The sequence below is a fragment of the Phoenix dactylifera genome, chromosome 13 (assembly GCF_051530095.1).
Source record: "Phoenix dactylifera cultivar Ajwa chromosome 13, Ajwa_hap1_PhDact_Kaust_v1.1, whole genome shotgun sequence".
NCBI lineage: Eukaryota > Viridiplantae > Streptophyta > Magnoliopsida > Arecales > Arecaceae > Phoenix > Phoenix dactylifera.
In genome coordinates, this window is record NC_143202.1 from 5,312,042 (window position 1) to 5,337,728 (window position 25,687).

The 25,687-nt window shown below is 39.4% G+C and overlaps 1 protein-coding gene across 1 annotated transcript in view; it reads left to right on the forward strand.

Moving 5' to 3' along the window:
- LOC149751432 (uncharacterized) overlaps positions 1–25,687 on the forward strand; it is a 99,396-nt gene extending 73,709 nt beyond the window's left edge. The window contains exon 6 of the mRNA XM_089927033.1: positions 1,073–25,687. Coding sequence (XP_089783159.1) covers positions 1,073–1,163 — 91 coding nt within the window. The 3' untranslated portion in view covers positions 1,164–25,687. The remainder of the gene's footprint in view (positions 1–1,072) is intronic.

Sequence of the window (25,687 nt, forward strand, 5' to 3'; positions counted from 1 at the left end):
CAATGGCCAAAGTCGACTCTTAGAGTTCAGAGGTCGACTCCTATGCACCTGAGGTCAACTCCTGATGCCTAGAAAATTTGATTTTCACTATTTTGGCTTGTGAGCATCTAGGGGTTGACTCCTAACATACTAGAGTTAGCTCCTTTACTACATAAGCCTCTGAACAACTTTGAACTACTTTCCAACTTTGGAATTATGATCTTTTGAGCTTCTCTATGCTTCTTCACATATTCAAACTCCTGAAGCTTTCCTGCAAAATGAATTAATTTTCCCCAAGACATACAACCATTAGTATTCTCAATTGTATTGTGATCTTCAAAATCAATCATTTGGATTAACAATCTCCTCCTTTTTGATAATGACAAAATATTGAGTATAAGTTGAACAAAACATAGTGTGTCTGCCAATACTTTGTCTACTACTGTTCCATGTATTAGAGCTTATGTAATATTATGCCATACAATGTATTATAGTATCAATATTATTTTAAAATAAAACACACAAAGTATTGGAGCTTATGCAATATGACATTTCAAGCAAGTATCAGAGCATTAAATATTCGAGCATAAAGTACTTGGTGCTCTCAAATATGCACCAGATCATTAAGTATTAGGGCAATTTAGTATTGGAGCAATCAACATTAGAACATGATACATACACTTCAGTTTCAGACCATTACATAAACGTACATCAAGTTAATCAGGTTAGTTATGAGAGTATTACAACAAGTTAAGTATTAGAGTATCAGAGCATTTAACTTTGGATGTACAATAAACTTTTCAAGTAAGTTATAAGTTACTTAATGGTGGGGTAAAAATTGCCATAAATGAATAATATAAACTACATTAAATAAAAGATAGTGCATATAGTTCATACGAAGTACTATACTAATTAAACATACAGAAAATCATCCATAATGCGAGTCATCCATAGTAGTACCCAACATAATATATATGCATAGTCCACCATACACCTCAACATACACAAATGAAATCAAAGATACCCAGCAATAGAATCTAAAACTAAAAACTCTAGTCCTTGTCTGATGAAGAAGACATTTCTTGATGCGCAGCTTGCCTCGACGAGGGACCAGCTCTCCGGCTTCTAATCCTGCCACATGGTACGGCTCCAGTGAAGGAATGAGAAGGTCCGACAGGGAGTGATGGCTAAAAGGGATGATAGACTGGCTAACTGGGGCTGGCTGGAGGGTCTAACAAAGGTTGAGGATATCCTAGGTGCTGCTGAAGCTCAGGCAGAAGTAGAAATGGTCTCAAGCTCTCAAATAAGTTGACCCATGGACTGGAGAAGAGAAACAATCTCGAAAATGAAAGAATCATTTATCCCTCTAGTCTCTCCTCTCATCTGCCAGATCCTAGACTCAACAAACCTCGAAGACTTCCAGCCTCCACTCTCAGATAACTTGGTGCTCTGCTCATGATCTGGTCAAGCTGATAATCTTTGAGCGCTCATCACACACTCCAAGACATCAAGGTGCGCATGTCAGTGAGCTCAAGTCGAAGTTTGATTATCATCTAAATGAGAGTAACAATATGCGACACTAGAGCTGTCAGTCAGCTAAGCTTGATACAACATCGGAAGTGGTACCTGATAGAAGGCAAATGGCTAATACTCTAAGCTCTCCTCCTTTGTAGATGCTCTAGCAGCTAGCATCATAGCAGCCACCTGCTCAACCACATTGCAAGTTGATCATCATCCAGCCTGAAAGTGGTTGGTCCTAAGCTGTTGATGCAGATCAAAGAATTGCTGAAAATTCCCCTGTTGCTGAAGTTCTGCTGGCCTGAGAACAGGGTGGGTATGGATGCGACGAAACCAAGGAAGACGATGCGGATGGCGTGCGATCCTTGGATTCCAACAAATTTCACTTGATCTCCTGATCCTAGAGATCAATCCCACGGTCTACAAGATCCTGAATGTTGGTTTAACTGAGTCCTACTTTGTTTGAAACTTCTGAACTTGAGTCTGTTAAAGTCTGAATTTTGTTCCGAAATCTGGTTTGATTTTAGTTTGATTAGGAGTCTGTTTTAATTCGAATTGGGTTAGGAATTGAGTCCTTATTGTTAGGGTTTAGAGGGAGCTCGTGGCCCTATAAAAGGATTGGTGTAAAGGGCCACCATCTCCTTCCTTTGGCTGTTATTTTTTTTTGCTTTCCGTGAATGAAACTTGAAGCTCTATTTTCCTGAGCCCAAAACTCCTCTATTTCCTGTTGCTGTAATCTGCAGCGGGTTGCAGGAGATAGAATCCTACGCTTCCCCGCATCATTTGGTATCAGAGCAGGCTTCTCCTACTTCAATGGCGGATGACAGCGTTGCGAGTGTTCACCCTAGCGACGGTGATCACGGGGTGCCGGCCCTTTGGGCAGTGATCCAAGGCCTTGAAGATGTTGTGCGCGACATCCAGCATGCACTTCAAGAGTTGAGGATCGGAAATCATGGAGATCTCAACCGGGATTGGGTGCCAGCCGGCGAGGCCTTCCCTCGTGGACCACTAGCACTGGCGTGAGATGTTCCCCACCGACGTAGGCAGCAGCCCCTCATGGACTCGTCCGAAGAGGAGGAAGAAGGACCCGCCTTCTTCGAGTTCGATGGTCTATGCCCGAGAAGAAACCCCAAGCAGGCTGATTTCAGGCGTGCAGGGGGTGAACGACAACGTCGATCACCTGATGGAAGAGGGGTCTACGATGACGTTGGCGGGTGGCGTCCGCGACGGAACCCGAAACCAGCGGGTTTCCAGTGTGAAAGAGGAGACCACGGCTCCTCTGATTTTAGACTGAAGGTGGATCTTCCAACATTCAACGGCAACCTCCACATCAAGGGTTTTCTGGATTGGCTGGCTGAGGTGGAGAAATTCTTCGATTATATGGAGATCCCAGATCAGAAAAAAGTGAAGCTGGTTGCCTACAAGTTGAAGTGTGGAGCCTCCGCATGGTGGGAGCAACTACAGCACAAGCGTCTGCGGCAGGGAAAGATGCAGATCTCTACCTGGCGCAAGATGAAGCAGCACCTGCGGAGTCGTTTCCTCCTGCCTGACTATGAGCAGGCACTCTACTACCAGTATCAGAATTGTCGACAGGGCCCCCGAACGGTGACCGAATACACAGATGAATTCAATCAACTCAATGCCCGCAACAACCTATTGGAAACAGAAAATCAGCAGGTGGCGAGGTACATTGGCGGGTTGAAGCCGGCGATCCGAGATCAAGTGGATCTTTATCCCATGTGGAGCCTATCCGAAGCCACGAGCTTAGCCTTGAAACTGGAGGCACAGGCGACGCGAAGGGCGAATCAGTTTCAGCCCACAAATCGGGCTGCTCCTTCACGCCCCACCACTGCGAAACTGAAGGGCATTGATGGTGCCACCTCTTCGAGTCAGCCTCCACCTCCAACTATATCAAGGGGCGTCGAAAATTCTAGCAAGCAACCTGCAGCACCGAGGGGCAGCAATCCTTATGAAAAGCCTATGCCCATCAGATGTTACAGGTGTTGATGAAAGCACAAAAGTGCAATCGTCATACCATCTTAATTAGTATTTTAGCTAATTATTAATGATAAAATTTACTAATTAACGTTGTATTTGTATTGAGTGCAAATAATCCAAGAGACCCAATAACATTGGGTTTGAGCCCAACGCAGCCGGCACGTCCGAGATCTCCCAGCGTATCACGCCCACGTGCCAGCCCATCTGCATCCCAGCAGCCCGCGTTCTTCATGCGGTGGACGTCCCAGCTGCCGTTCCGAGCAAATGCAGCATCCCAGATCTCCGTCCAATCCGGCACCTAAAGAAGGAAACCATCTCCTCTTCTTCCGGCCACAGCAGCGGTTAGCAGGGGATTTTTAGCATCCCAGCACTCCATCCGTCCGTGGGCCAAAGAAGAAAGTCCATCTCCCGCTCCAGGCCGTCCGCATCTTCCGCCCGTTCCCACCGCGCCTCACAGCCGCTCCAGGCCGTCCGCGTCTTCCGCCCATTCCCACCACGCCTCAAAGCATCGCGTCCGAGCCGCATCCAAAGCTCCTCCGTCTCAACCCGGATGACCGCCTCTCCTATGATCGCGTCCAGCTGCATCCGAGCTTCCCGGATCTCTTTCGTGCCCCAGCAATCGGGTCCCCCAAGCATCTTTTGTGATCAACGCCCACAGCATCTCGTAGCATCTTCCATCTTCAGTGTCCCATCTTCTGTCCGTACTCATCTTCCACCTCATCACCGGCATCTTCCCAAGTCCGTGATCCCAGCATCCAGTCTTCTTGTGGATCAACCTCTTATGACCACTATTCTTCGAGTAGAAAAGATAAGAGTAAAATTTATTTAAACTTTGTTTGTCGGTTCTAACAACGATCCGTTTAGCATATTTTTAGGTAAACAGAAATGGAACAATAAAATTTTGGCGTCGTTGCTGGGAAGGCAAATCGAGAAGCAAGAACGATCACGAAGATTAAATCGAATTTTGGATGCCCGGAGTGAACGCACTCCGGTAGTAAGTTTTTTTTATTAATTTCCCTTGTTTTGATTATTTTTAGTTAATAATTTTGTAGTTATTAAATTCTAAAATTTAAAATTTGGCATTTAATTTTTTTAAAAAAGTAAAAAAAATTTAAATTCAAAAAAAAAATTTAGATAATTAAAATTGAAAAATTTTCCAAAGTTCTAAAATTTAAAAATTTAAATTCAAAATTTGAATTCTGAAATTTGAAATTTGAAATTTTAAAAAAAGGGTTAAAAAATTAATTAAATTAAAAAAAATTATTATTTTTGCTAGTAATTGATAGGGTGCAATCCCCCGAGGTTATCATATCTTTATTGGGGCTCCTTACGGAGTAATCTCCAGAGCTTATTTAACGGACATTCGGAGATTGACTGACGCATAAAGATTAGTTTTTAGTTTACATTCAAGTTATTCCTATATAAAAATTTAAATAAAAAAATATAAAAATATATATAAAAATTTTGCTTGCTCATTTAATCAGTACAACTTAATGACATTTCATAAACTTTAAAAAATTATTAAATATTTGCTGCATTTAGTATTAAGCATTTGCATAAAATAATTTAAGGGCAAAACCCATTAAAAAGATAAGATCGAAAAGTTATTACCTGTCCTTAGCCCAAAAATCACCACCTTCCATATATATCCTAAGCCAAATTAAATTAAAATCAATTAGACGTTGGCCTTAGAATTTTCGAGCTCAATTAGACTCTTGGAAAGAAGCGGCTGAAAGCCTCTCCAGTGAGAATTTAGTAATTGGTAATGTCTAGGAAAGTTTTACAACAGTAAGAACTGTTACGGGTATTGTGGTATCGGTGTATCCCTTTTGGCACCACCACACATCCCGGGACTTTTCTGGTCACTGGTTACAGGATCGCTTAACTGGTAAGCTCAAGCTTAATCTGAAAGGGAGATTAGGAGCTGTCTAATCTAGAGAGAATTTCAGGAACTTTTTAACCTGATAAATCTCTGTGCAACTAAATTTAAGAAGCTACTAAACATCACTTAATTTTAAGGCTAATAGGATCAAATTGTTATGTGGTGTTGGTTGTGGTCATCTGTGTCTAGCCCTTCTTTTCTCTTAGAATTTCATTCATTTTAGGAGTCAAATCTAATGAATTGTTGATAATGTATGCATGGTAGAAGGTCATTAAGGGGTAAGTTAACACCATTTGATCCTGAGATTGACAGAACTTTTCATCACAATTAGTGAATTGTAAGCCAACCGTCAATCTCTACAATGGATGAACATATTAGAACTTTGAATGAGTTGTTCGCACCCGCATCCGCTTGTCCCCCTACTTGCATAGTATTACCAATTAATAATGCATCCCAATTCGAGATTCGGGCTGCAACAATAAACATGTTACCCAAATTTCATGGGTTTGAGAGTGAACAACCGTATATTCATCTAAACAAATTTTTGACAATCTGTCAAACGTTTAGAAATCAAAACTTAGATGAAGAAGGTATTAAATTAAGGTTGTTTCCCATGACTTTAGAGGATCGTGCTGCTGCATGGCTGTATTCTCTTGCTTCTAATTCCATCACATCATGGGAATAACTATCTAGAAAGTTCATGGCTAAATTCTATCCCATGGTAAAGACTGAAAAAATTAAAGATGCCATAAGAACTTTTAGAGAAAAATCTGAGGAGGAATTTTTCCAACTTTGAAAAAGATTCTATGATCTTTTGGTCAAGTGCCCGCACCATGGGCTTGACAAGGCTGATCTAGTACATTTCTTTTACAAAGGATTACCTCCAGCACATAGGAACATGATTGAATCCATGCATAAGGGTAGGTTCATGAACCAAACCCCTGATCAAGCCTATGAGTTCCTTGTGGACTTAGCTAAAAATGCTCAAAATTGGAGTAGCTACGGTCAGGAGGTAGATAGAGATGATTATGGGTTTAGAGAACTAAGTACCTACGAAATAAAAACAGACCCAGAACTCAAGAATGTTATGTCCAATCTGGTGAATGGGGTAAACAATCTGAGCAAAAAGTTGGATGCTTTTACTATTTCAACTAATTCAAACTCACACAAAGAGTCAAATCCCATCATGAAAGTAGAACACGAGCCACAGGGCTTATGTATCTTGTGTAACAGTTCTGAGCATCTAGTGGAGTGTTGTCCTAGTTTACCCAACATTAAGTCTGAACAGGCAAATGCTCTAAACTCATATAGTGCTTTCAAGAAGCCCACTCCTAATTCATTCAGCCCAGTCTACCACCTTGATAATAGGTTCCACCCAAATTTCTCATACAAGCAAAATGAACCTATTCAGCATCAAGGTGGTCCACCAGGTTTTCAGAAGAATTTTTTCAGGATAGGTCCATCACAAATAAACCAATCATTGGCTCCACCTATTCCTACTTATAGTGCCCCTATCCCTCAGCAAACTACATCATTGGAAGCCATGATGGCTAACATGATGAAGCAACAACAAGACTTCATCCAACAGCAACAATAGATCAACATGGCTCAAACCCAGACTAACCAATTCCATGCGCAAGCGATTGCAAAACTTGAGGTTAGTCTGAGCCAAATAGCTAACTCTCTAGGGGATTGGAAGAGAGGTGAATTGCCCAGTCAGCCAGTGCCTAACCCTAGTAGGCAACAGAATCAAGGGCCAAGAGGCCAGTTTCAGATTGATTCGATTGAAAACTCAACCCATGAAGTCCAGGCAATTACCACTTTACAGTCTGGCAAGCAAGTGGACAACAAGGTCCAACTTTCTATACAAGAAAAAGAAGAAAAGCATGAACCGAACCCCACTCAGAAAAAGGCACAAGAACAGAAAACACAAGGAATAGAGGAGAAACCAATAGAGACATACACACCCAAGGCTCCCTTTCCTAGTAGATTACAAGACTCAAAGAAAAAAATCTTAGTATGATAAAATCATGGATGTATTTAAAAATGTCCAAATAAATTTATCCTTCCCATCAGATAGATCCCTCCTATATACAAAATTCTTAAAAGATCTGACCACGGTGAAAAAAAAATCAGTATTCCTAGGCAAGCTGTGATGGCGGCACAAGCCTCATCTCTTATTCAACAACAGATTGTCCCAAAATATAAGGACCCTGGTTGCCCCACTGTTGAAATTAAAATAGGAGAAACCATCATTCGGAGAGCTCTCCTAGATTTAGGAGCTAGTGTGAACCTGTTACCCTATTCTGTTTACACAGAGTTGGGTTTGGGGGAGTTAAAACCCACAAACATTACTCTTTCGTTAGCGGATAGGACTGTAAAGTACCCCAAAGGAATTATGGAGGATGTGATTGTAAAAGATAATGAGTTCTATTACCCTGTGGATTTTGTAGTCCTTGAAATTGAACCAGTAAAAAATCCAGAAAGTCACATTCCGGTGATCCTAGGTAGACCATTTTTAGCCACTTCAAATGCTGTGATCAGTTGCCGAAATGGAATAATGACTCTAGCCTTTGGGAACATGACTGTCCAGCTTAATGTTTTTCATAGTAGTAGTCAGTCAACTGAGATGGACGATTTGGAAGAAATTCACATGATTGAGAACATAATTAGCAGTTCTTTTGAAGAGTCGAGTTATTCTGATCCATTAGAAAGATTTTGGCTAATTTCGGTCAAGATTGTGAATCAAGTCAGGAGGTTAATGCATTGTTAGATTCCATTCCTGTGATGGATACTAGCAGATGGGCCACCAAGTTTGAATCATTGCTTATTTTGGAATCTCAGCTAGTGCCATCCAATGTCAAACCTCCCCAGCTAGAACTTAAAGACCTTCCCGAAAACTTGAAGTATGCATTTCTTGGAGACAACAAGACCTTACCTATTATAATTGCATCGAATCTGACTAAAGAACAGGAAGAGAAGTTGTTAACTATCCTTCAGAAGAATCAAGAAGCTATCGGTTGGTCTATAGCTGATATTAAGGGGATTAGTCCTTCTGTGGTCCAACATAAAATCCATCTAGAAGAAGATGCAAAAATCTCTAGAGAACCACAAAGGCGACTTAATCCAATCATGAAGGATGTAGTTCGAGCCGAGGTCATCAAGCTTTTAGATGCAGGGATTATATATCTTATTTCTGATAGTCAGTGGGCAAGCCCAGTTCAAGTCGTACCTAAAAAGTTTGGCATCACTGTGGTGAAAAATGATCACAATGAGTTAGTCCCTACTCGAGTCCAAACGGGATGGCGAGTATGCATCGACTATAGGAAGCTTAATGCCATGACTAGGAAAGACCATTTTTCTCTAACCTTCATCGATCAAATGCTAGAACGTCTAGCTGGCCACTCCCATTACTGTTTCCTCAATGGTTATTCTGGATATAACCAAGTCCCTATTGCACGTGAGGATCAAGAGAAAACTACATTCACCTGTCCTTATGGCACTTTTGCCTATCGTCGCATGCCTTTTGGGCTATGCAATGCACCGGCTACATTCCAACGGTGTATGATGAGTATTTTCTCCGACATGGTGGAGAAATTTTTAGAAATTTCATGGATGATTTTTCTGTATTTGGATCCAATTTTGATGAATGTCTGCACTACTTGACACTTGTTGTAGAACACTGTAAAGAGAAAAACTTAGTTCTTAACTGGGAGAAGTGTCATTTTATGGTAGAATCAGGTATTGTTTTAGGACACATTGTGTCAAAAAGGAGAATTGATGTAGATAAGGCCAGAGTAGAATTAATTGCTAAATTGCCACCTCCCAAGACTATTAGGGAAATTCGATCATTTTTAGGGCATGCGGGTTTTTACCGCCGCTTTATCAAGGATTTCAGCAAAATATCAAAACCCTTATGTGATTTGTTGGCCAAAGATGCTATTTTCAAATTTTTACCAACTTGTGTAACTGCTTTCGAAAGACTGAAGTCCGAATTAACTTCAGCACCCATCATAAGGTGTCCTGATTGGAGTCGTCCTTTTGAAATCATGTGTGATGCATTCGATTATGCCATAGGTGCTGTCTTAGGTCAGTGAGTAGAGAAGCTTCCTCATGTTATTCATTATGCGAGCAAAACTCTGAATGACGCCCAACTCAATTATTCCACCACTGAAAAAGAATTGTTGGCAGTTATTTTTGCTCTAGATAAATTTTGCCCCTACCTGATAGGATCTAAGGTTCTTGTTTATTTTCATCATGCCGCCCTTAAGTACCTTCTCACAAAGAAGGATGCTAAGGCAAGGCTCATTCGTTGGATCCTATTGCTTCAGAAATTTGATCTCGAAATTCGAGATAAAAGAGGATCTGAAAATGTAGTAGCTGACTATTTGTCCAGACTGATTGTTGAGTCATCTGCAGAATCCTTATCTGTATCCGAAACTTTTTCGGATGAACAACTAATGATGATTTTCCATACTAATGTTCCATGGTATGCTGACATAGTCAACTACCTCGTTACTGAACAAATACCCAGCTTTTGGACCAAACATGAGCAATTTCGATTTCTAGCTCGTGTGAAGTGGTATTTTTGGGATGAACCATACTTATTTAAATATTGCCCTGATCAGATCATCCGACGGTGTATCCCTGAAACGAACAAAGGAAAGTTCTTTCCTTTTGTCATGAACACGCTTGTGATGGTCATTTCAGTGGTAAAAAGATGGCTGCAAAGGTTTTGCAGTGCGGATTCTATTGGCCCACACTATTTCATGACTCACACGAGTATGGCAAAGCATGTGAACGATGTCAAAGACTAGGAAAAATTTCAAGAAAAAATGAGATGCCCCTGAACCTTATCTTAATTATAGAAATTTTCGATGTTTGGGGTATTGATTTTATGGGTCCTTTTCCTATGTCGTTTGGGCATCAGTACATTCTTGTGGCAGTTGACTATGTATCAAAATGGATTGAGGCTATCACATATAAGACCAATGATCACAAAGTGGTGATCAAGTTCCTTAAAGAATCTATCTTTGCTCGTTTTGGCACCCCTTGGTGCTATCATTAGTGATGGGGGAAAACATTTTTGTAATAAAAATTTTAAAGCCCTTATGAGAAAGTACAACATTAATCACAAGGTCAGTACACCATATCATCCACAAACAAGTGGACAAGTCGAAATATCCAATCAGAAAATCAAGACCATCCTTGAAAAAACTGTTAATACATCTCGGAAGGATTGGTCTCTTAGGCTAACAGATGCACTGTGGGCATATCGGACGGCTTACAAAACACCAACTGGAATGTCTTCATATAGAACTGTCTATGGCAAGGCCTGCTATTTACCTGTCGAGTTAGAGCACAAGGCCTATTGGGCTATTAAACATTTAAATTTCGATCTTCACAAAGCGGGAGAGCATAGGAAGCTTCAGCTCAATGAGCTTGAAGAAATTAAAATGATGCTTACGAGTATGCCAAGAAGTATAAAGATTGCATGAAGCTCATGCATGATAAAATAATTATTCATAAGAAATTTTACCTAGGACAGAAAGTTCTTTTATACAACTCTCGATTACATCTGTTCTTTGGAAAACTTAAATCTCGTTGGACTGGCCCATACATTGTGGAGAAAGTGCATCCGCATGGTGCGATAATTATAGGCAGTACCAAGGATGGCAGATCTTTTCAAGTTAATGGACATCACCTCAAACCATACCTCGATTATCTAAGTCCAGAAGTTGAAGAAACACTTCTGGTAGATCCTGTTTATACTAATTAAGTTAGAATTGTCTGGCTGAAGACATAAAACTTGGTGCTCTTGGGAGGCAACCCAACATGTAAAAAAAAAAAATCAATAAATTACTAACATGCAGGTTTTGGAGTTTTTGCCCTAATTGTCAATTTACCTACCCATATCAGGTAACTTCTCCTCTGTCCTATTACTGCTTTAAATTTTTTTTAACATTGAGGACAATGTTAGATTTAGGTTTGGGGATGTTTTTAAGCATTTAAAATTAAAAAAAATTCTAATTTCTGTACAACACACAAGATATATAAAATCTAAGAGCCCAATGACTAGTCGGAAATAGTGCAAAGTGAGTTCTTTTTATTAAGTTCTTTTAGTGAGTTGTAAGCTAATTAGTGCTTTGAATTTCACAACACATCTGTCCTGCATTTCTAAGGTATAGGTTCGACATTGTGTTGAGAATATGGTAGCAACCTCGAATCCTGATGAACCATCTTTTTCTGATTCACATATATATATATATTAAAAAAAAATTGGTGGATTTAGTCAGGTACATCGAAAAGGGCTACCTATTGTCAAAGGTCAGCGGGTTTGTGATGAGGAACCCGAGCATAGGTCCATAGGGAAGTCTTGATGCTCGACACCTTGTGCCAACTGGTGTGAGAATTGTCGACTAATTGCTCGCTACATGGAGAAATCATCATAGGAGTAAAAGTGCACAATATATACATTATTATGTTTCTTAAAAAAAAAAAATTCTGTATATTGACCTTAAGAAAGACAATAGTGTGAAAGCCGTCGTTGCAAAAATTCGAGTAAACTGGAATATTACAGATAAAGCCCATGAGATATTAAAGTAAACATCCATAGCTCTCGAAATCCTGCAGATAAGATGATTTTGAATCAACAAATAGGTCTTGTCCGACCAACTCTTGGAAACTACTAGCATTAGCGATATTTTGGAGATCCAAAATCTTAGCTTGTGCATGGTCCAGACTTCACTGAGCACTCAAGTATAAATAAGTCTTACAACTTTCTAACGAAAAACTTAATGACTTCAACTTAAATTGCACACTAACCTAGAATTTGGGCTACTTAGTATTTAAAACCTTGTGTGCTTTTGAAATTCTTATCAGTTATGTACTTGAAATTAGACTTTCATTTCATAAAACAAATTTTATTTTGGGATTGAAGTTTGTGGGTAACTTTACTGCAAACCCTCACAAGACAACACTCGTCAACTAGGGTAACCTAGGGGTTTAACGGCTTGTTGCACATGCTAAGTATAATCGTTATGCTCTACGAAAGTGAGTATTTATCTTAGTTCATGTATATATATATAATAATAATTATTACTTTTGCACTCTCATTTCCGCACTAAATTGCTAGAGACTAGCAATAAGCTGGTTGGGGGGTGTGATGAGAGCACAAAAGTGCAATCATCATATCATCTTAATTAGTATTTTAGCTAATCATTAATGATAAAATTTACTAATTAATGTTGTATTTGTGTTGAGTGCAAGTAATCCAAGAGATCCAATAACATTGGGTTTGAGCCCAACGCAGCCGGCACGTCCGAGATCTCCCAGCGTATCACGCCCGCGTGCCAGCCCATCTGCATCCCAGCAGCCTACGTTCTTCACGCAGTGGAAGTCCCAGCTGCCGTTCCGAGCAAATGCAGCATCCAGATCTCCATTCAATCTAGCACCCAAAGAAGGAAACCATCTCCTCTTTTTTCAGCCATAGCAGCGGTTAGCAGGGGATTTTTAGCATCCCAGCACTCCATCCATCCGTGGGCCAAAGAAGAAAGTCCATCTCCCACTCCAGGCCGTCTGCGTCTTCCGTCCGTTCCCACCGCGCCTCACAGCCGGTCTAGGCCGTCCGCGTCTTCCGTCCGTTCCCACCGCGCCTCAAAGCATCGCGTCCGAGCTGCATCCAAAGCTCCTCCGTCTCAGCCCGGATGACCGCCTCTCCTGTGATCGGGTCCAGCTGCGTCTGAGCTTTCCGGATCTCTTCCATGCCCCAACAATTGGGTCCCCTAAGCATCTTCTGTGATCAACGCCCACAGCATCCCGTGGCATCTTCCATCTTCAGCATCCCATCTTCTGTCCGTACTCATCTTCCACCTCATCACCGACATCTTCCCAAGTTCGTGATCCCAGCATCCAGTCTTCCGTAATCCAGCCTCCCACGCCCGTCCGACTGCAAGCGTGATCCAAGCATCGCGTCCAGCCGCTCGTGATTCTCCCTCAAATCCCAGCTTCCTTCCCGAATCAGCGTCCGTGATCAATCTCCTCCATGATCCGCCCAGCCACGGCATCCCACGCTGCAATCAAGCTCCTCCATCTCAGCCTCCCATCCCGCGGCCAGCTTCCGGAGACCCAATCCCATTGATCAAGTGTCCGTTTTCCTCTCCTCTCCACGTGCTTGCTGGGGATGTATATAAGGGTGGAGGTCGGCTGGTTCAAGGAGGAACAGAGGGGGGAGGTCGGCAGGTTCAAGAAGGAACAGGGGAGGAGCTCTATTTTTCGGAGAAGAAGAAAGAGAAAATCATATATTTTATTCTTTCTTTTAATGTTCCACCGTGCAGGATTACTTTTTCCTTGTTTTTGTTTTTTTTTATTTTATGTTCTTGTAATCAATTTTCTTTTTATGAAATCCATCAATTTTTTCTTATGAAATCCGTTTTCTAGGTTCAGTTTAATGTTTGTAATTTATTTTATGTATTCTGAAATTCTTAGTTTTAAGATAACTCTGAAATTAATTTTTGCTGTTCAACTGGCGATTTTAATTCATAATCTGTCTTTAGAAATCGACCCCTACTCTGCATCCAATTTCAATTGCAAAGTTTTTCTTCTTCTCTTTGTTTATTTTCAATTAGAAAATATTCAACATCCCCGACATAATATTTTTATTTTGTTATTCAAAAATCGGTTTTGAATCCGAGTGAATGCTTTTATTTTTAAGCAACTCCAATCGCCTTCCTGTGGATGACCTCTTACAGCTACTATTCTTCGAGTAGAAAAGGTAAGAGTAAAATTTATTTAAACTTTGTTTGTCGGTTCTAACAACGATCTGTTTAGCATATTTTTAGGTAAACAAGAATGGGACAACAGGTGTCAAGAGGTTGGGCACCGTTCCAATGAGTGCCCGAGGTGGCGGACCGTTAACGTAGTAGAGGTGGAGGAGGATGAAGGGGTGTTGTATGAGGAAGAAGAGTAAGAGGAGGAGCGGTCGGAAGACGCCTGATCAGGGGATTCCGGCTTCTTTTGTAGTTCAGCGAATTTTGCTTTCTCCAAAGGTTAAAGAGGAGTCCCAATGCCACAACATCTTCAAGACTCGCTGCACCATCAATAAAACGATATATAATGTGATCACTGATAGTGGCAGCAATGAGAACATTGCTTCCTTGGCACTGGTCGGTGCAATGGGATTGAAGACCGAAGATCATCCGTCTTCTTACAAGATCGGATGGATTAAGAAGGGTGCTGAAACAAGAGTGGACAAGGTGTGCAAGGTCCCATTATTCATTGGGCGGTATTACAAGGATGAGGTTGTGTGTGATGTGGTGGGCATGGATGCTTGCCATGTCTTGCTTGGGCGCCCATGGATGCGTGACATGGACGTCACTTACAGGGGTCGGGACAACACCTATTTGTTTCGGTGGCATGGCTGGAAAATCCTTCTAGTTCCCATGAATGAAAGGTGCATCCCCAAATCTTCTCAAGTGGAGGGGAAATCCTTCCTTGCAGTTTCAGCAAAGCAGTTCATGGCGGACGTCAAGGAGACCAAGCAAATTCTGGTGCCGGCCACGAAGCGATCAAATTCAGCAAGCATGTAGGTGCCCAAGGAGTTTGAGGAGTTGCTGATGGAATTTCAGGACATTATACCTGCAGATTGCCGGATGGGCTGCCTCCCATGCGAGAAATTCAGCACCATATTGATTTAGTGCCTGGCGCAAGCCTTCCTAATCTACCTCATTACCGCCTGAGTCCTAAGGAGACCCAAATTCTGCAGCAGCAAGTTGAAGATCTGATGAAGAAGGGGCTGATTCGGGAGAGCATGAGCCCATGTGCAGTGCCAGCCTTGTTGACACCGAAGAAGGATGGAAGTTGGCGCATGTGTGTGGACAGCCGTGCGATCAACCGGATAACGGTAAAGTACCGATTTTCCATACCCCGCTTGACTGACATGCTAGACATGCTGGAAGGAGCAAAGGTCTTCTCCAAAATTGATCTTCGGAGCGGCTACCATGAGATTCGAATTCGGCCCGGTGACGAATGGAAGACGACATTCAAGACGAAGGATGGACTTTACGAGTGGATGGTCATGCCTTTTGGCCTATCCAATGCACCGAGCACCTTCATGAGGATAATGAACCAAGTATTAAAATCATTTATTGGAAAGTTCGTCGTTGTCGATTTTGATGATATCTTGGTTTATAGCCGTAAAGAGATTGAGCACAAGGAATATTTGAGGGCGGTTTTGCTTGCATTGAGGGAAAATAAATTGTTTGTCAATCTTAAGAAGTGCCACTTTGTAACTACCCACCTGGTGTTTCTGGGGTTTGTTGTTGGGGCCGACGGTATACATGTTGATGAAGAGAAGGTGCGGGCAATACGGGAGTGGCCCACCCCCACAAATGTCAGTCAAGTCCGTAGCTTCCATGGGTTAGCAACATTTTATCGGCGCTTCATTCGAAATTTCAGCACCATTGTCGCTCCTATTACTGAATGTATGAAGAAAGGTCGGTATCAGTGGGGAGAGCCTCAGCAAGCCAGCTTTGAATTGATAAAAGAAAAATTATCTTCCGCACAGTGCTAGCCTTGCCAAGCTTTGAGAAGCTGTTTGAGGTAGAGTGTGATGCCTCGAGAGTTGGGATAGGGGCTGTTCAGACTCAAGAAGGGAGGCCCATGGAGTACTTCAGTGAGAAGTTCAGTGAAGCACGACAGAAATGGACTACGTATGAGCTTGAGTTTTATGCCATCATCCGGGCATTGAAACACTAGGAGCACTATCTAGTTCAGAGGGAGTTTGTCCTATACAGTGATCATCAGGCCTTGAAGTACATCAAAAGCTAGAACCACTTGAACCGCATGCATGTCAGACGGGTAAGCTTCTTGCAGAAATTTTCTTTTGTGTTGAAGCACCGATCTGGACAACAGAACCGAGTGGCAGATGCATTGAGTCGGCGTAACACATTATTAACAACCTTGCACTCGGAGGTTGTGGGTTTCGAATGCATGAAGGAGTTGTATGCTGAAGATGATGACTTCAAGGATGTGTGGGCCAAGTGTTCCAGCAATCGTGCAATGGAAGATTTTCACATACAAGAGGGTTATTTTTTCTGGGGTAATTCCTTGTGCATCCCCAGATCATCACTCAGAGAGAAGCTGATTAGAGTCCTTCATGGTGGCGGGCTTAGTGGGCATCTAAGCCGAGACAAGACCATTGCTAGTCTTATGGAGAGGTATTATTGGCCACAACTATGAAGAGATGTTGGAAAGTTTGTCCAGAGATGTTATATTTGTCAAACAGTAAAAGGGCAGTCTCAAAACACCGGTCTGTACATGCCCCTACCTGTGCCAAATGACATTTGAGAGGATCTGTCGATGGACTTTGTATTGGGTCTTCCCCGAATGCAGAGAGGTGTGGATTCAGTTTTTGTCGTGGTGGATAGGTTCTCCAAGATGGCGCATTTCATCTCTTGTTAAAAGACATCAGATGCGTCCCATATTACAAGGTTATTTTTCAGGAAGATTGTCCGTTTGCATGGAGTCCCACAATCTGTCACATCGGATCGGAATTCAAAATTTTTGAGTCACTTTTGGCTTACTTTACGGAGAATGTTTGACACTTCTTAAAATTCAGTAGCACTGCACATCCTCAAACTGACGGGCAGACAAAAGTCACTAATCGAACCCTTGGAAATCTGATTCGCTGTATTTGTGGGAATAGTCCGAAGCATTGGGATCATGCATTACCCCAAGTAGAGTTTGGTTACAATAGTGCTGTTAATAGAAGCACCGGTAAATCACCTTTCTCTATTGTTTATACAAAAATTTCAAAGCATGCTGTGGATTTAGTTCGTCTACCAAAATTTCCCGGAAAGAGTGTAGCAGCAGAAAATTTAGCGGAGGAAGTTAAAGTGACACAATTGGAGGTGAAGAAGCGCCTGGAAGGTATGAATGCCCGGTACAAGGCCAAGGCGGATGAACATAGGCGATATAAGGAGTTCAAAGAAGGAGATGAGGTAATGGTTTACTTGCGGAAGGAGAGATTTCCAGTGGGAGCATACAGCAAGTGGAAACCACGAAAGTATGGGCCATACAAGATTTTAAAGAAGATCAATAGTAACGCATATGTGATTGACTTGCCGGTAGACATGTGAATCTCAAAAACTTTCAATGTTGCTGATCTCTATGAGTATCATGATCTGGGAGAGCTGCTGTATCTTGAGAGAAACTCGGGGATGAGTTTTTTCTAAGTGGAGGGGACTGATGCAGATCAAAGAATTGCTGAAAATTTTCCTGTTGCTGAAGTTCTGCTGGCTAGGGAACATGGTGGTATGGACGCGACAAAACCAAGGAAGATGATGCGGATGGCGTGCGATCCTTGGATTCCAACAAATTCCACTTGATCTCCTAATCCTAGAGATCAATCCCACGGTCTACAAGATCCTGAATGTTAGTTTAATTGAATCCTACTTTGTTTGAAACTTCTGAACTTGAGTCTGTTAAAGTCTGAATTTTGTTCCGAAATCTGGTTTGATTTTAGTTTGATTAGGAGTCTATTTTAATTCAAATTTGGTTAGAAATTGAGTCCTTATTGTTAGGGTTTAGAGGGAGCTTGTGGCCTTATAAAAGGATTGGTGTAAAGGGCCGCCGTCTCCTTCCCTTGGCTGCTGTTTTTTTTGCTTTCCGTGAATGAAACTTGAAGCTCTGTTTTCCTGAGCCCAAAACTCCTCTGTTTCCTGTTGCTGTAATCTGCAGCGGGCTGCAGGAGATAGAATCCCATGCTTCCCCACATCAGCTGCTCCGCTGGCTAGTCTACAACATCCCTAAAAGTAGACAATCCACAACTCCCTTCTTTGTAGAATAGTAATACTCTTGATTGGTTCCAGCCTCTCTCTAAAGTGAGGATGGTGCCTCAACCTTAGCTCTGTCCTCACCATCTCATGCATCATCTCTAACTCCTCCCTGACTATTCACCCATAGATCATTGACCTTAGAATACCCCATGAGATGTAGAGTGCGATCTTTATATGTGTTGGAGTACGAGAGCTCTCGTTGTGGTCTCATGCTATAAATCAACATCAAACCAACCTGGAGTCGACTCCTATACACCTAGGGTCGACTCGTAATGCCTAGAAAGTTTAATCTTTATTGTTCTGGCCTGTGGGCATCCATGGGTTGACTCCTAACATACTGGAGTCAGCTCCCCTACCGCAAAAGCTCTGAGTGCCGGAGTTGACTTTGAATTACTCTCGAACTTTAAAATTTTGATCTTTGGAGCTTCTCCATGTTTCTCTAAATATTCAAACTCCTGAAGCTTCCTTGCAAAATGAATTAATCTGCTCCAAGACACAAAATCATTAGTAACTACTCAATTGCTTTGTGATCAACAAAATCATTTTTTTGGATAATTATTTAATTAAAAAAGGGCCAAAATTAAATATGTGTAAATCATATTTGTGCTAAAAGAATTAACATATAAGCATCTCATTGATGATCCTATGTATACAGTAGACAAAATATAACAACTGAAAAAAAATTAGTATAATGAATATACATTGAAAAAAAACACCTTAGATGCTGACTACCTCAAAAATTATGCATGAACATTAATTCATCAAATGAAACATAAATTATATAAATAATAAAATATGCAAAAAGAATCTAAAGAAGGAAAACTAAAGAATCTATTAATTTATTTGGATTTTTTGCATGTACACCCTCCTAAATATATAAAATTGCATGAATACCTTCATAAAATTTCTATTTACATGTATATCCTTCTTTTTTTTTTCATATGTACCCATACTATTTAGTGTCGTTAAAAAATAAACAACTTAAAAATAAAAAAAAACTGAAATACCTCTATGGATAGATATGCAAAAAAAAATTATAAGGATATACGTGCAAATAGTAACTGTACGAGGGTATTCATATAATTTTTCATATTTAAAAAGGTATACATTCAAAAATTCTATTAAAAAAAATTAAAATTTGGCTGAAATTTGTCAAGTCTTTTATGATTCAATTAGATTGGCAAGTTAAAAAAAGATCGAGTCACATTGTCAATTTTTTTTAAAAAAATTGATTAGTCAGGTTGGAATATTAGGTAATCCTTTTAGTAATGCTATTCTTCATTTAATTTTGATATAATTATAATTATTAAATCTATGACATTTGCGTATTCTTAATTATTTTTTAAAGATTAAAGAGTATCAAATTTAAAATAATTATACATGCTTTGATCAGTAAAATATTTTTTAGGGATTTGTAAATGTTAAGTTGTTACTTGTTTTTGAGGCGAGAATTTCATAAAAGCAACTTGATTTATTCTATAAGAGTTGATAGTAACATGATTTAATTTTTCTCATTATCTTTTTTTAATAATGAATTATCTTTACTAGATTTTGATCATTTTTTATAAGATTTGTTTTAAGTGTATACCCTCTGAAATATGTGTAATTGCATGAATATTCTTGCAAAGTTGTTATTTACATGTATATGTATATAAAGTTTTTTTTTTGCATGTCTACCCATGAGGGTATTTTAGTTATTTTAATTTTAAATTATTTAATTTTTAATGGTGTTAGATGGTATAGGTACATATATAAAAAAGAAAGTATAAGAAGGGTATACATATAAAATAAGTATTTTATGAGGGTATACATAAAAATCGTAATTTTATGTAGATATTCATACAATTTTATATATTTTAGAGAGTATACATGCAAAAAAACCTAATTTATTTTAATATATGTACATAAAAAGAACAATTGGTACCTTAAGGAATGCCCTTGGCAACATGCACAAAGCAGCTTTAACAGCATTCCCTGTATTTTTTTTTAAAAAAAGAAATGTAAGCAACATTAAGGAAAACTTTATTCAATTTTTTAAATAATATCATAAGTAATGGTTCAAGTAGGACATCAAACTACATATCAAAATTGTTATAATATATAAATTAAATAAAAAATAGAGACCTTTTTTCTCAAAAAAGAAGCTTAGAATATTTTTTTTCTCAAAAATTCAACTACAAATAGACAAAAATCAAATGTTTTCTTTTCTCTTTTCATTATGCAAGAAAAATTCAATGAGAAAGAGAAAATATTTTTTTTTCCTTCTGTGGCCATCCGTATGTAATATGACTATTGATTTTCTATGAAAGAACATAGGATTGACAAATTGAAGCAAAAAGAAACAAATAAAAAAGAGAGCAGGATTGAGTACTGACTACTGTGTGTCCCACTCATAGGTGGAACAACGATCGCACCTCTTAAAAGGCAAAAACTCTAATTACCCTATTCTTATTAGCCACAACCCATCCTTCTTCCACCACAAAACTTAGCCATCTAAAACCTCTCCCATCTCACCATCTTGCATTGAAACCCTAACCCTATTTATTGCTCCTCTCTCCAAAGGAGTGGCACATAGGGGACATCCAGCGAGGCATGACCGCCATGTCAAGGTTAGCGGTCTCCCATATCGGTGAGTCCACTCATCCTCCAGTCCCTTTTCCCATGTCGAGCTACTCCCTTCTGCCTAAATCTCCATTCTTTTCTCCCTCTCTCCTCTTCTCTAGCTCCATTGTTAAACTGAGAACATCCCCGTTTTCTTCTTTCTCCCCTCTACACGAATCTCCTATTTTCTTCTCTCTTATTTTCTTCCTTCTCTCCTCTATTCTCATCCACCCACGTTCCTTATTTTCTTGCTGAATAATAAAAGAATTTTTTTAAGCAAAATTACTGCAATTTTTTTTTTTACTTTTTTGAAAGAAAAATAAAAAATTCTTGCTTCTCTCGTCTGTTCCCCCACACCACAAACCCAATATTTTTTTATTAGAACCACAATCAAAATCTCCAAAACAAATCCTTTTTTTTTTGCGAAAAAGAAAAAAAAAACTTGAAGAAATGTCAACAACCTAGCCTATTTTGCCAAAAAAATAAAACCTTTGTTTCTCTCCTATGTTGGAAATTCCAACACACAGACAGAATTGCATTTTTTCTAAAAAAAATATTTCGTAAGTAAGATGATGTCAAAATGGATAATTTTTACCTTTTTAAACCAATGATTTCCCTACAAAAAATTTATGTGCTCGGGCATGTGTATTAGGGTGGGAACATCTTTATGCATCCACCTTATATATAGAAGATGAGAAAAATGTTGGGGCCGGGTGCTAGATGCCACATGTGTTGACCCAAAAGGTTTGATTTTGATGATACAAAATATTTGGAGTGTTCAATATAGAAGATGAGAAAAATGTTGGGGCCGGGTGCTAGATGCGACATGTGTTGACCCAAAAGGTTTGATTTTGATGATACAAAATATTTGGAGTGTTCAAGATTGTTCACAGAAAGCCAAATTAATCTCAATTCAAAATACTCAAGGCAAAAAGGATGTAAGTCAAGATTATAAAGTTCTATGTTAGTGGAGTCGACACAAAGATACTTAGAGCCGACTCCTGAACATCTATAGGCTTAAACAAAAGACCTCAATTTTAGATGATTTCAGTAATCAACCCTAGGAGAACACAAGTCGACCCTGGCACAATGCAAAAGATAAGCATGCTTTCTTGATTCAACCCCTGAATTAGCCAAGTCGACCCTAGAACAATCTTTGGCAAAAGATAGGAGTGAAAAACTGGACATTTACGAGTCGCCCCTAGAGAATCATGAATCGACTTCTGCCGAGCACAAATTGAGTCAACCCTAGAGTGGCCATGATAGAAGATAGAAAGTAGTAAAAACCAATCCTTTCATGAGTCGACCCTAGTGGATCATGAGTTGACCTCAAGCAAACTAGAGTCAATCCTAAAGTTATCCGAGTCGACCCTATGGTGACCACAAGCGAAAGACAAATGCAATAAAAATGAATGCTTTTTTGAGTCGACCCTCGAAGAAGAAGAGTCGACCACTGAAGATCAGAAATTGACCCTGAAGAAGTTGAGTTGACCTGTCTGCATCTAACAATAGTAATAGCTAGTTTTTTTTGTGAAAATAAAATAGCCATATTCATCCTGTCTAATGGCTAGAAACAACCTTCCAATGGTTTTTCAAGTTACAAAAGCTTTGGAACACTTGAAAAAAAGTAGAGGAAGGGAAAAACAAGAAAAGAGGAGAAGCATTTAGTGTGAGCATTGAAGATTACATCCATTAGACCTAAGAGAATAAGTTGTAGAGCTTTCAAGCCTACAACAAGTTCAGTAAGTGGTTCCTCATGAGCTTCAACATCTCATCTTCTGCTCTTAAAAGAGCCAATCATCTTATGTTCTCTTTTTGTTGATTGTAACAAGTTTCAAGGGTTGAAACTTGGGGGATACTGTGTTGTATTCTTATCAAACCAAGGGAAGGCTTTGATAAGGGGTGGTAGTGGTTGATTACCATTAAATATCAACTGGGTTAATTGTGAGCCTGTATAAAACATCAGATTATAATTTTTGAGTAGATTATAGTAGAATTCCCAAGAAGTGTCTTGGAGAGTGGACGTAGGTATTGAGTTGGGCATCGAACCACTATAAAATTTTATATCTTGCTTGCTTTCCATGCTTTATATTTTTCTATTTCAATTCTTGTATTCTCACTTTACACGCACATTGAAAATCAAAATCTTTTATTGCACATTATTGTTAAAATTTCTATAACCCAATTCACCCTCCCTCTTGAGTTGCATAACTGGGCAATAAGTGGTATCAGCATAGGTACTCTTGCCCCTCTTGGTGACTTAATCATCAAAGAGAGAAAGATCAATGGCAACTGATGTGGAAATTTATTTCACACATTTTCTTAATCTTAATTGTTTTGTTTTAGAGTGTTTTGTATGTTCTTAGCTCATTTGTCTAGAATTTAGGTGTCTTTTACATTTATTTAATTCTTAAGAATTCTTGGTATTTTGCAGGTGTTTAATTATTGAATTAGGTTGAAATTGGGCTGATGTGAAGAGGTAGAATTCGGGCTAGGCCTAGAGAGCAAGTCCTAGTTGGGCTGGTTTAGTCAACCCAGAATACTATTTAGTTTTTGGGTTCTAACTGGAGCTGCAAACCTCCGTTTCATGTGTTGTTTAGCTTGATGGAAAGAGAAGACATAGGCCTAAAACTTTTATGAAGATCACAAAACCCAGTTCTGCCGTTTTGAAGTCCAAAACTTAGCCGAAATGGAGAAGTCCGAATCTGTCCAGAAGTTTACTGCAACCCAGACTCTGTTTCGGTTTTCAACTTGTATCTAGAGTTACATAAGTCAGAATAAAGCAAACCTAGGTACGTTGGAAAGCTGAGAATGAGATCTAAAACTTTTATGAAGGGTCCAACTCCAAAGTGTATTGTTTTGGTGCTCTAAATCCAGCTGGGAATCGAGTCATAAAATTAGCCTAGAATTCAGGATTTCAGCTAGCAGATATGGGGGAAATCTATTTTAAAATTCAAAAAAAGGAGAATCGGTTGGGAGAAGAGGAAGGCCAGAAGATACGAGGGGGATGGCAAGCAGATAAGGAAAAAAAACTCAAAGAATCTGAAATTCCGAGAGGAGGAAAAGCTAGGAATTCTAGGAGGAAGAAAAAGTTGGAATTCTGAGAGAAAGAATGGAACGGAGGATTTTTGCAAATACAGAGTTCTTTTCCTTTCTCGTATTTTTTTTTTATTTACTGAATTGTTATTAAGGATGTTGAATGCGAATTTATATTGAGAAATAATTGAATTGATTTATTAGTTATGATTTGCTAGTTTTCTTATTCTAGGGCTAGTACGTAGTCATTGAATTTTTGATATGAATTGAGTATGGTTGTATTGAATATCCTTTGTTAGTTATAATTTGATGATTTCGGTTTTCATTCTTGCAATTTGCTGGCCATGAATTGCTTGCTTAAGATGTTGAATAAAGTAACGAAAGTTGAAGTTCAATATTAGTTGGTGAATTTATCAAACATTGGCGGTGTAGTTTAGAAATAAATGCACACCCTTGTGACCTACATTCAAGAATTTCACAGATCATAATGAATTTATATTAAATTCTATGATTACGAAAGTAGACATAGGATTAATATAGGTATAGGTGTTATGCCTTGAAAGAGGATATCACATAAAAAAAGGGATTCAGTCATTGTAATTAGCAGAATACATAAAAAAAGGGATTCGGTCATTGTAATTAGTAGAATATTAACAATCAAATTTAAATTCATTGAAGGAATTCAATTCATGAAATCCAAGCCCTAGGAACCTTTCATATTTGATTTTTCTGGTTAAGAAATTACAGTCAGTCATTTTGGGGTCGTATAAATAATATAGAAAATTTATAAATTGGTACTTGAATCACCTCCTTGTGGAAACGATACTCTTTTTGCCCTGTTTTACTTGTCATGACCTATGCACTTGTGGTAGAGTCTAGGTACTATCAAGTTTTCCTCCTTGCTGAGGGTCAGTCTACTAACTGCCCCCCACTATTTAATGGCACTAATTACACATATTGGAAATTAAGCATACACATTTTTGTTCAAGTTTTAGATTATGATATCATTCAAGTTTTTAGATTATGACATATGGGATGTCATAATCAATGGACCTCACACATCCACCAAGATTGTAGATGGAGTATCCTTTTCCAAGCTTGAAAGAAAATGGGATGAATATGATAAAAAAATGGCTCAACATAATGCTAAATCTACTAGATTTATATATATTATTAATAGTATGAAAAGTCTTAGAAAGGCTTACACTAATAGTGATCTTCTGAGAAAAATTCTTAGGTCACTACTGAGGCTATAAAGTGAAGGATCTCAACAATCTACCATTAAAGGAGCTGCTTGGATCTCCAATGACCCATGAGCTCACTATGAAGCACAATAGTGAGAAGGAGTCGAAGAAGAAGAAAAAGATGATCACCCTAAAGTCAGTGGCCAAAGATGCAGAGGAAAATGAAGAATCTGAGGATGCTGACGAAGATGAAGAGATGGCGCTGATTACTAAAAGATTCAGAAGATTTATGAGGAAGAAAAGGCAAGGCTTCAAGAAGAAGCCCACTCCCAAGGGAGAGACTAGCAAGGAGAAGGAGAAGGATCAGATGGTCTGCTATGAGTGCAAGAAACTTGGATATTTCAAAGTAGATTGTCCTCTTCTCAAGAAAGGCCCCAACAAGTTCAAGAAGAAGGCCATGATAGCAACTTAGAGGGACAATGATGAGTCAAGCTCAAAGGAAAAAGCATAAGAAACTGCAAACCTATGCTTCTTGGCTAATGAGGAGGAGGTATTGCCTAAAACACAAATTAATTTCATTGTAGAAGAACTTCAATATGCTTTGCAAGATTTTGTAAGTGAATGAAGAAAACTAGGACAAAAAAATAAAGAAC